The sequence below is a fragment of the Mustela erminea genome, chromosome 6, assembly GCF_009829155.1.
Source record: "Mustela erminea isolate mMusErm1 chromosome 6, mMusErm1.Pri, whole genome shotgun sequence".
NCBI classification, from domain to species: Eukaryota; Metazoa; Chordata; class Mammalia; order Carnivora; family Mustelidae; genus Mustela; species Mustela erminea.
In genome coordinates this window covers 60869005-60881739 of record NC_045619.1, presented here as the reverse complement: position 1 = coordinate 60881739, position 12735 = coordinate 60869005, and the positions used below count along the sequence as shown (strand labels likewise).

The following is a 12735-nucleotide window of genomic DNA, read 5'->3' as shown; positions in this document are numbered from 1 at the left end:
TACTCCAATCTCACAGAAGCCTGAAATAGATGAACTCTTGGGTCTCTCTATCATGGCCTGTGCTAAGTAGGGTGACCAATCATCCCAGTTTGCTCTGGACTGAGGCATTTCCTAGGATGAAGGAATTTCAGTGCTCTGGACAGTTCTAAACAAATCCAATGTTAGACCATATTCTATCTTTGTGTGAATTAGTATAAAGGTGCCTTTGTCTCTGGGTACATCCTGCTGTACCAGTTCATGCCCTGGCAAGTGGAACAAAGCCTGGCTTTAACCAACTCATTCCATTAGCTGGGAGCTCTGGTATAGGGCAGAACCTGCACAACTGTACACTGCAGGCCAGATGCCAGCATGAAGTTAAGTGGGAAAAGTGTTTGCAATTAAATAAACACTACACTACACTACATTTTGTAAAGTTCTGAGATATTAAAAGTAAAAAAAACTACTATGCCTTCTGCAAACATTGAAAGAATAAGGTTTAAAAAGGTAGAGCTCAGCAGAAGAAATGCATTGCAAAAGAAGGAGGGCGATTTATAGAAATGGGAGATTGTGTACAGGCATGCAGAGGTAACTTGAAAGAGTAATTTCAAGGAGCATCATTTCAGCAGAGATAGCTATAAGAAGTAAAACCAAATACAGAAATTTTATCTAGTTAATATTCCATTTAAACTGGTTATTATTACTAAGCTAATGACTGAGTACACTCAAGGTGTACTTAATTTACTTTTTCATCAACCACAATAGCTAATGATCCAGAGCATATTCTGATTTATCACCTTATTTAAAACTAACTACAGCAGGACAAACCTTTTCATAATCTTCCTTTAAATGATTGTGCTGGCTGAACCACTTCTTGATTGTGTTTTCCTTCAAAGGTCCAATCAGCCCAGAATGGCGATGAATCTTTGCTAGGGTTATGGCATCGGGTACCATCTGCACCAATCCTGGTGGATTAAAAAAGAGATTTTAGAAGTGTTCTGACATCACAGGATGAGCAATACTTAGGAAACACATCTTGATCTATGCAGCAACAATAATCGCCAGCACTAATGTGAGTTACCCTTTTCTTGGCAAAACTTCTTTTCTGAAGGAGCCTTATCTAGATGGCCTTCTTTCTAATTTTTCTGAATCCTGGGGAGCAATGAGGTTGCTTGTAGTGTTTGGATCAGATCTTTCAGAAGAATCTTTACTGTTTTTTCTTGAACTACAGTAAAGAGCCAGTCTAAATGATCTCAAAGAGCTCTCACTGAGTCAATGAGGTAGTGGGTTAATTAACATATGACTTGTGCATTCATTTACAGTTTAAGGGAAGACATTCAAATTTGTATAACAAGCATAATTATGATGAATGAGAACCAAATACAATCTCTATAACAAATATGTCAAATATATTATAAAAATCAATATTCAGGTTAATAAAAGCTTCCCCTTAAATGTCCCTTTCCCAGGAGTGAACAGAATAACTGCAGTAAACATGTGGAGAGCCACCTGCTCTTTCCTTTTCAGTCAACATTAAAGAGAAACTATGGTAATAATTTTTTAAAGGAGAAGCATATGTTGCTTGAGCTTCAGTAGAACCCTTGCCCCACTGACCATGTATCCATCAAGGATGCTTTCCTTTCTTTCATTGTGTTCCCAAGGTTATTATAATGCAAATATTTTCAGATCTTCTGATTTTATTCTGCACAGAAGAGCAATTTAGACCCATATTTAAAACTGTCCCAGGACTAATGTGCACAAAACAACCTGTAATATACAGTTCTATAAATAAAATCATTGAAAGAAATAGAAGTTTAGAATTCCTGATTTCCACAATTTTGGCAACGCAAGAGCTGAAAACTCAAATGTCCTAAGGGACCAAAGACCCAAATGTAACTATGTGAAAAGAGACATGGTTGAATTTTTAAAACTGTTTCATGATCTATCTTAAAAACATTTGAATTAAACAACGAGCAAACAAATTGTCTTGGTAAACGATACACTTCTCTGTGCTGGATTTGGCCTGTAGTAACTGGTTGCAGCCTTAATCTCGCTTAATAGTTAATAGCCCAGTTGTGACTTTTAGGCCTCTCCTTCTGGATCGGAAACATGGGGATATGGGAAATGGGAACAGAATACTGAATGGTTGCAGAAATAACTTATAGAGAGAGAGAAGGAAAGAAAGAGAGGAAAAAAGGAAGGAAGGAAGGAAAGAAGGAAGGAAGGGACTAACTAACAACACTCCAGAAGTAAATTTTGGGCGTATTCTTAATATTATAGCCAACAGTATTTGGCTCTTGTGCAGATTTTCTCATGTGTATTAACTGAGATAGCAAATGTAAAGCATTTGCATGTAGTCGTACTGTTACTGCTTTAGAAAGAGGTGATTCTTTCTTCCTAATCCTGACCATTTCCCTCCTCATTCTTCTAGTTCCTCCACTTAATACTTGCAAAGGGAAATCACCTCTTATCTGGCTCCTTCGTGCTTCACTGCATCACATCTGACCGTGACCAAGATTAAGATTTACATTATTAGCACCATTTAGATACTGTGCTCTAGTAATGTCAGTAACTTTTAAGATCACATTTGTCTTTAGGGAACTAATCTTTGCAAAATCCCAAGCCATTTATCATAACACTTACATTGCTGACTACTCTGAAAACCTTGCACCTAATTTATAATAATCATGATGGCTAAATTTTGTGTATCAATTTAAATCATAAATTATATTTTGGGATGCCTGGTTGGCTCAGTTGGTTAAGCAGCTGCCTTCGGCTCAGGTCATGATCCCAGCGTCCTGGGATCGAGTCCCACATCAGGCTCCTTGCTCAGCAGGGAGCCTGCTTCTCCCTCTGCCTCTGCCTGCCATTCTGTCTGCCTGTGCTCGCTCTCTCTCCCTCTCTCTCTCTGATAAATAAATAAAATCTTTTTAAAAAAATCATAAATTATATTTTATACCTTTTAAACTAATATGTATGACACACCTTTTAAATACTTATAACAACTCTGTGTGCATTGAGTAATATGTGTAGTTCTTTTCTTGTAGTCCTCTAATGCAAAGTTACTCCAATTTTAGGGCATATATGTATCACTTGGGGACCTTGTTAAAATGCAGGTTCTAATTCTTTAGGGTGGGAGTAAGGCCTGAGATTCTGCATTTATAACAAGCTCCCAGGTGATGTCAACACTGCTGGACCATGGGTCACATTTTAAATAGCAGGGTTCTTAGGGACAAAACTTTTTAAGGTGGTATCACATAAGGCAGTGGCTCTCAAAATGGGGTGCATAAGAAACACTGGAGCAGTTTTTTATGGTCACAGAGACTTGAGAACTCCCTCCCCTCTTCAATGCCTAAGTAGAAAACCTGATTTAGTACCTGGTTGGGGCCTAGGCTCTGGATTTCCTTAAGTAATTTTAATGGCCATCAAATTTGGAAAGCCAGTAATAAAATAAATCTTAAAGAATTTTTATTTGCCCTGACAGTCTCCCCCAAAGCTCCTAGGACATCATATACAAAGTAGCCATGAGAATTACAATCAACAATAATGTTGATAAAGCCATGCAAACTTCTGGCCTCGAATGTACTGTCCTTTATGGGCAGCAACTCTGTTTAGCTCATTTTAGTATTCCTTATCTTACTTTGTTATATATATATATATATATATATATATATATATATATATATATCTTTTTAAAGATTTAATTAATTAATTTATTTGAGAAAGAGAGAGAATTGAGAGAGAGAGCATGAAAGGGGGAAGGTCAGAGGAAGAAGCAGACTCTCCGCTGAGCAGGGAGCTTGATGCAGAACTTGATCCGAGAACTCTGGGATCATGACCTGAGCTGAAGGCAGTCGCTCAACCAACTGAGCCACCCAGGCGCCCTGCGAGATTTCTTGAAAAAAAAAAAAAGCAACAGATATTCAGTAAGTCTTGGAAGCATATTAAAAATGGAACCTGATCTCCTAAACATGATGTTTGCTTTAATGATCACTATTTTTCTTGAAAAAATATTTTGCCAGTATAATGCCCTTACAAATCCTAACAACTATAGATGATTATTGGTAGATATGAGGGATTAATAGTTTGTTTTCTGCAACTTTGAGCAAGTCTACATTCATTTTTGCACAGTCATTTTATTAACTTTAAAAGATTTAGACTGCTAAATTCTACAATTTTAAACTGGAAATGAGTACATGCAATTGAAGAATTTCACTGAGGTCCATGATATATTCAATTTCTGAAGAAAAGGTAATCTATGTGACATCAGAAAGTTCAGTTTGGCTCATCTAGCTTTATTCTTTCTCTTTCAATACATTAGGATTTGAAAGAATTAGGTTACTTTATGTAAGAAAAAGGAGAGTAAACACAAGGGATAACAATCTCACAGTATCAATGATACTCTTAGGAACTAGAGCTTTGGGAAGGGTTCAGGGGTGGATACTTGTCATGAAAGCAAGAGCTCTATTACCAAAATCAAAATAATTGGGTAGTATGACTTGTTACAGAGTCAGCCGGAAGTATTAGGTTGCCAAGTTAAGCCCACATGGAGGTGCTTCCAAACATGTGGCTGGGGTGCTGAGCTTTGTGGTGGGACCTCAGGTACTGGGGCGGGGGGAGGCAGACAGTGATAGTTTTTCTGTTAAAGTTAAATTGTAGTTCTGCCTGAATAACAACCACCACCACCACCACAACAACAACCACATGGTTCTAGGTCCGTTCCCTAGTTCTACCGATTTTTTCTTTTGTAAGATTTTATTTATTTATGTGACTGAGAGAGACACAGAGAGAGAGGGAACACAAGCAGGGGGAGTGGGAAAGAGAGAAGCAAGCCTCCCGCTGAGCAGGGAGTCTGATGCGGGGCTTGATCCCAGGACCCCAGGATCATGACCCGAGCTGAAGGCAGATGCTTAATAACTGAGCCACCCAGGTGCCCCTAGTTCTATGATTTTTTATCCCTTTGTTTATGCAGTTGTATTTTCTGTCCTACCAAGTAGTTGAATGAAATTTTAAGTGGCAGTGACCACATTCAAAGAAAATTATAAGGTATCTTGGGAATTATTTCTTCAATTTAGCATGATTGTAATTAAGTGCAAATTTTACTTGTGATGGTAATAATTTAGGTGGCCCATTGATGTTACTTTCATTGAAAATGTGTATTAAATGTAATTATATTTCCATATTAACATCTTGGCTTTTATAAAGGAAAAGAAGTATGTTCAAAATTTGTATGTTTGCTCATCTTTGACTACTGAAATTATGATTTATTTAAAAGTCTTTTAGAGGGGCACCTGGGTGGCTCAGTGGGTTAAAGCCTCTGCCTTCAGCTCAGGTCATGATCCCAGGGTCCTGGGATTGAGCTGGCATAGGGCTCTTTGCTCAGTGGAGAGCCTGCTTGCCCCGATCTCTCTCTCTCTGCCTGCCTCTCTGCCTACTTGTGATCTGTCTGTCAAATAAATAATTAAAAAAAAACTTAAAAAAAAAAGTCTTTTAGAAATTAAATGCAGATTTATAATGTATTTAGATAGTTCAGAACTCATTCAAGCATTTGCAACTTTGTAAATTTTGTGTTAAAAGGCAAAAAATTGAATTTTTTGAACAAATAAGCTCTTCTGTTATTATTTTTTTTTAAAAAAGAAAAAACATACAAAAGACACACAAAAGGACACCACAGTTAACATTTGGATTGTCAAAATCCTAATTAATATCAAAAAAGACAATACATTCTTTGACATCCCACATTACTTTGACTTACCCACTTTTGAAAATAATTACTTTTAAGAAAAAAGAATGATGTTGTATGGTTCTTTTGACTTTAAAATTTATAGTCCAAGATGAAGGCTGTGGAAAGTTTGTGTCATGTTACCAGTGAATGTTTAAGATAAATAATGTAAGCCAAATCACTTTCTAATCTATACCGACCTTGACCTTTCCCTGTGGATAGGCATCTATAAATGATCATTTGCATATCCAGGCCTTCCTGCAGCCAAATATTGTCTATCACTTGAATAATCTGCAGAACAAGCATATCTTGACGAAGATCATCTCCGGCCTGTTAAAAACAAAATTAGAGACTCTGGATTTCTCTTTGAGTTTCATTAAAGGTCTTCAAATATGGTATATATCATTTCTTTCCTCAAATACATTTTCAGCCCAACTTAGGATGGTTACAGTTGTTTTGTTAGTATTAAGAACACCTTGTGTTTTGTGTGTGTTGAGTTTGAGGAGTTCATTATAGATCCTGGATATCAACCTTTTGTCTGTACTGTCATTTGCAAATATCTTCTCCCATTTCGTGGGTTGCCTCTTTGTTTTTTGACTGTTTCCTTTGCTGTGCAGAAGCTTTTGATTTTGATGAAGTCCCAAAAGTTTATTTTCGCTTTTGTTTCCTTTGCCTTTGGAGACATATCTAGAAAGAAGTTGCTGTGGCTGATATCGAAGAGATTACTGCCTATGTTCTCCTCTAGGATTCTGATGGATTCCTGTCTCACGTTGAGGTCTTTTATCCATTTTGAGTTTATCTTTGTGTACGGTGTAAGAGAATGGTCGAGTTTCATTCTTCTACATATAGCTGTCCAGTTTTCCCAGCACCATTTATTGAAGAGACTGTCTTTTTTCCAATGTATATTTTTTCCCGTTTTGTCGAAGATTAATTGACCATAGAGTTGAGGGTCCATATCTGGGCTCTCTACTCTGTTCCACTGGTCTATGTGTCTGTTTTTATGCCAGTACCATCCTGTCTTGGTTACCACAGCTTTGTAATAAAGCTTGAAATCAGGTAACGTGATGCCCCAGTTTTATTTTTTCAACATTTCCTTCACGATTCGGGGGTCTCTTCTGATTCCATACAAATTTCTGGATTATTTGCTCCAGCTCTTTGAAGAATACTGGTGGAATTTTGATTGGAATGGCATTAAAAGCATAGATTGCTCTAGGCAGTATAGACAAATGGGCAGAAGATATGAACAGAGACTTCTCCAATGAAGACATACAAATGGATATCAGACACATGAAAAAATGTTCATCATCACTAGCCCTCAGGGAGATTCAAATTAAAACCACATTGAGATATCACCTTACACCAGTTAGAATGGCCAAAATTAACAAGACAGGAAACAACATGTGTTGGAGGGGATGTGGAGAAAGGGGAACCCTCTTACACTGTTGGTGGGAATGCAGATTGGTGCAGCCTCTTTGGAGAACAGTGTGAAGATTCCTCAAGAAATTAAAAATAGAACTTCCCTATGACCCTGCAATTGCACTCCTGGGTATTTACCCCAAAGATACAGATGTAGTGAAAAGAAGGGCCATCTGTACCCCAATGTTTACAGCAGCAATGGCCACGGTCGCCAAACTATGGAAAGAACCAAGATGCCCTTCAACGGACGAATGGATAAGGAAGATGTGGTCCATATACACTATGGAGTATTATGCCTCCATCAGAACGGATGAATACCCAACTTTTGTAGCAACATGGACGGGACTGGAAGAGATTATGCTGATTGAAATAAGTCAAGCAGAGAGAGTAAATTATCATATGGTTTCACTTATTTGTGGAGCATAACAAATAGCATGGAGGACATGGGGAGTTAGAGAGGAGAAGGGAGCTGGGGTAAATTGGAAGGGGAGGTGAATCATGAGAGACTATGGACTCTGAAAAACAATCTGAGGGGTTTGAAGTGGCGGGGGTGGGGTGGGAGGTTGGGGTACCAGGTGGTGGGTGTTATAGAGGGCACGGATTGCATGGAGCACTGGGTGTAGTGAAAAAATAATGAATACTGTTATGCTGAAAATAAATAAATTTAATTTAAAAAAAAAGAACACCCTGTGTTTCTGAGAGAGGATCAAAGAATATAAGAACTTTCCTTTAAATGATTACAGAAGATTCAGCCATTAAACTAAAAGTTGCTTGGAAAGTTGTTCACTGATAATAATCTTTCAATTTATCATCCACGTGTGATGTCTTAAATTCAAAATCTAGTGAAGAGAGGCTTGATGAATGTTTATTCAAATCTCTCAGCCAAGAGAGATTTCTTTCTAACTACAACATTATTTGGTATGCCATAAATGTACATACTGTTATAGAGTTGGAATACCAAGAGCTTCTTGACGAGGAGTATAAACGGCACACATAGGATTCATCAGACTTTAAATCATTGAATTCTCATATTATGAAGGTGGTTAAAAGTGTTCACAATAAATAGCCTTTGATCATAATAAATGATTAAGGAGCGATTTTTCTAGCATAGGTAAAGGAAATGGAACATGTCCAAAGGGGAAGGATAGTTTTCTGCTTTTAAACTAAGAGGTTTAGTTTTGAAAATGCTTTCTAAATTATATGCAGAAAAAATATTCCGAGATGTAATTTTGTGGTATTTTTTTCTTCACCCAAAATGCAGTGTTTCACGACCATCAATGCTTGAAGTTACACAAGTCAAAGCCAAAGTATGGGTGTGTTAAAAATTATCCTCAAAAATAGTCAAAATCCACCAAATAATTTACTCTGAGACCTAGTTGTCTGGTTTGGCTGAACACTTGATTAAATTAACCAAATGGCTCCAAAGTTTTCCTTTTCACTCATAGCTTCTTATGGTCCCTCTTTCCAACTTGCCCCAAACTCTTTTACTACCTTTTACTCTACTTTCCTATGGGATTCATGATAGAGACTGATTTGGCCTCTATTTATTTGAAAAGAAGAAAATAATCCAAATTACTAAAATAAGCAAGTACCTGCAGAATAGAATTTTATGTTACATTAACATATCATTTGAATTTTAGCTAATATTGATTCTAATTTAGTATCTAAATCAAAGAAAACTCTCTCACTAGGGGGTTCCCACACATTCCACTTCCTGTGCCACTCAAAAGCATATAATTTCACTTACTGAAACAGATCTTCTTAAGTTTTGCACGAAGGTTAACTAGCTTGAGCCAGTAATGATTGATTTATTGTTAATCATTGACATGTTCTATAATTCTGTAAAAATGCAGAATCAAAAATAACTGGAATCCTCTATGCTGTCATCAGAGGAAAGTAACTATAATAATTTATTTTTGCAAGAAATAAATCAAGAATTCTACCTGTGAAATCAATCTGATGTTTCTGTACCTTAAAAATGACGCTGATGTTTTTGCCCATGGGGTTAGCGTTGATGAAAGTAATCTTCAATGGCAAAGCATGAGATGTGAAATATGAACATGCCTATAGAAATAGAAGAGAAAAATCCTGAGCAAAATAAACCAGAAATAACACTTTCCCTGAAATCATGGGCTTCTTGCATAATTCTTTATGTAAGAAAATATAACACATATGTATAATTTTTATACTTTGGAACAAAGAAACATATTTACTAAAAACAACAATAGAACAACTTTGGTCCACTAACCAAAGCCTTTACTTAGAAACTGAAAATGTAGCTTCTTGGCAGTTTGTAAATCTTTAACTACTCGTTTCTCACTGAACAGTGGTGATATGTTGGAGGTTTAAATAAACTAATTAGTATGTAGACATTGTGTTTATGATAGTTGATTAATATCTAAAATTGCTATTCAAAAATATATTTCCTTTTAATTACTTCTTCCCTGCAGAATTCTTTTTTCTTTTTTTTAAGATCTTATTTATTTATTTCACAGACAAGAGATCACAAGTAGGCAGAGAGGCAGGCAGAGAGAGAGAGAGAGAAGCAGGCCCCTCACTGAGCAGAGAGCCCGATGCAGGGCTCAATCCCAGGACCCTGGGACCATGACCTGAGTCGAAGGCAGAGGCTTTAACCCGCTGAGCCACCCAGGGGCCCCATTCCCTGCAGAATTCTTTAAGGAAATATGGTTTTAGGGTTAAGAAAGACTGAGTTCAAATTTGAACTCTGTAACTTTAAGATATATAGCTTAATAGATATAAAAGACCTTCTATAGTGCATCTCCTGACACTAATTAGGTACTTTAAAAATAACAATGCATTCTTTTTCTCTTTTAGTTAATGAGTATTTTCTTACCTTTATAAATAACAGTACAACATATGTTTCCTCCTTCCCTTTCTTTCAGCTACACTTTGCATTTCCATTTTCAGCTTTATGATATTGACTACTTTCCAGTATACTTTTCTTGTTGCTTATTTTCCTTTTATGCTCTTACATCTAATTGAGTGTTAAAAGGTTGTATGTCTTTAGGCTATTAGAGACTTCATGTTGACAGTGAAGAGTTAAATCAATACTAAATAAAGGAAAAGAACTTGATGGTTTCAATTTATCAACTTAGTAAAATATGACATCAATACATGTTGAAGGATCAGCTAATGTCATTATTTTTTGAGAAGTCTGAAATCAGTATAAACAGAGAGGAAAGGATATATATTTTTAACTTAACCTATGAACACAAATCTAACCTAATCCCTAAGAAACAGAAACCCTTGCTTACTGAATCAATTTGAGGTTTATAGAAAATGGATGAGGCTGCTTATTAAGTAATGAATTCTTGTTTTGAGAATCAGTCAATCAGGGAACATATGACTTTCTGTCATGGTATTGAATTAGGAAATCCTGTATAAGTCCGGAAATGAGTCTAGATCAGTGATTTTCAAACTGTGCTCATCCAATTCTTGGGGGTCACTCTGAGGCATCCCAAGTTCAGGGAAGAGAAAAAGGGCAAAGGCGGGATGAAGACAAGGCTTAGCCCTTCTTCTTAATTACATCACTTGGAGCTATTTTAACTTCATTGTTTTATATTTTGGTTTTCACATGCAGTATACTTTTTGAGGATCATGCAAAAAATATTTCATATTTGACAACTAATATGCACAAACCATTATCTATGTGATATCAGAGGTACTATATCTACTCCCTAAGAGCCTACAGGAAGTTGATATGAACACACGTGCATTAAGTTGCAAATAATTTACAAGGCCATTTATTGCAGTTGGATGAAGAAGCACTTAAAGAAGAGAAGTCTTTCAGAGATGAGGTGGATTTGAAGATTGTGGAACTTGGATTAGCAAAAATGTTTTAAAAAAGGCTTTCTAGGTAGGGAAAAGCAAACAATGAGAACTTAGATGTTAAAAATGGACTGCAAGGGCCACAACCAGGAGAAGGGAAAGAATGAGTTGGAGTCTTGGAAGATAATTTTATGTAAATGGTGAGATAAAAAAAAAAAAAACTAGAACAGAGAAAAGAATATAGGAAGAGCTAGAATAGAGAAAGAAAGATAAGACCTTGTTCTTGAGAAGCACACACTAATGACATAGATTTAAAATAGTTTTAAAAAAGGAAAGAAACCTACTAGTAAATGAAGTGTGTGGTCCTTACTTTTTCAGGAGTGGGGAAGGATTATATTATGTTACAACCACTTTCCCAAATGGCCCGTTCCCTAGTGATGGAAAGAAAAACAAGAAATGGCTCATTGTAATTAGTGGTTCCAAGGAGAGACAAGGGTAAAAATTCTTTGAAAGAAATCTTAACTCAAAGTTAAGATCTTTGTCCTCTGTCTTGGAGAGCCATGTGTTAAAAAGGAGATTGGCCTGAGTGCATCTCCCCAGTGTAGTTTGCAGATCGTGATTAAAATAGAATATTGACTATAGGCTTTCCCATACTCATACACTCATAAGGCTTCTCTCTAGTGTGAACTCTCTGATGCCTGATAAACTGTGAATTATCACTAATGGCTTTCCCACAATCATTGCGTTTATGAAGTTTCTCCCCAGATGGGTTCTCTGACATTGTAAAGTTGATGCTATCACCAAAGATCTTTCCATACTTATCACATTCATAGGATTTTTCACTAGTGTGAATTCTCTGTTATACAACAAAATGTGAGTCCTGACTGTATATTTTCCATACTTACGAGGTTTTTTGCTTGTGTGAAGTCGGGTGACATAAAACAAGACATTACTCAATATTTGCCACACTGCGTTCCAAATGTTTTTCTCTGGTCTGAATTTGCTCACAGCCAACAAGTTGAGAGTTCTGATTGAAGCATTTCCTTGCTGCCTGCATTTATTGTGCTTGTTGCCCAGTATGGAGGCTCTGATGTCAAATATGACATCTACCCTCACTGAAGATCTTACTATGTTCATTATACTCTCAGGGTTTCTTCCCAGTATGGATTCTCTGGTGGTCAAAATGGTTTCTGTTGGAACAGAGAGCTTGCCCACACTCATGTCGCCTGTAATGTTTCTCACTAATGTGAAATACTTGATTTTAGAAAAGGATTTTATTCTGAATGAAAGCCTTCTATACTCATGAAATTTATGTCTTCTCCTGAGGATGAGTTATTTGAGGGTCAATGAGTAAAGGTTTTTATGCATAAAGCACATTTATAAGGTTTTTTTTTTTTTTTTTTTACTAATTATGGAATCTCTGATATTGAATGAGATGGGAGTAGTGATGACGAGTCTTCCCATGCTTGCTGCATTCATAGGGCTTCCCTGCTTAGTAGATTCTCAAATGAACCATTGACTGAGGAGTGCCTCTAAATGTCTTATATTCATTACACTCTTAGAGCCTCTTTCCAGAACGGATCCTCTGATGCAGGCTCTGACTGAAACTTTGCCACATTCGCCACATCTTCAGATGTGATGTATGTTCCTTTAGACTTCCTTGTTCTGCAGGACTGTAGGATAAACTAAAACGTTCCCTAGGAGGGAGTGTCACCTGGCCACATCTGCCCTGTTTATTGTTCTACACACAGGTGCCCAGCATTGTGCAAATGGAGAAAAGAGGGAGCTTTACTTGGCATACTTTCCAGACTCAGGGAAAGTACTGCTGTCTG

The 12735-nt window shown here is 36.8% G+C and overlaps 1 protein-coding gene across 3 annotated transcripts in view; it reads right to left on the bottom strand.

Annotated features, from left to right (window-relative positions):
- PIK3C2G (phosphatidylinositol-4-phosphate 3-kinase catalytic subunit type 2 gamma) overlaps positions 1–12735 on the bottom strand; it is a 359509-nt gene that overhangs the window by 118364 nt on the left and 228410 nt on the right. For all 3 annotated transcript variants that reach the window (XR_004286866.1, XM_032347455.1, XM_032347456.1), the window contains exons 21-23: positions 9086–9178; positions 5899–6028; positions 805–941 (exon numbers count right to left, since the gene is read on the bottom strand). Coding sequence is in view for 2 of the 3 variants with exons in the window: in XM_032347455.1 (XP_032203346.1) it covers positions 805–941; positions 5899–6028; positions 9086–9178 (360 nt within the window). In the remaining variant the exon portion in view is untranslated. The remainder of the gene's footprint in view (positions 1–804; positions 942–5898; positions 6029–9085; positions 9179–12735) is intronic.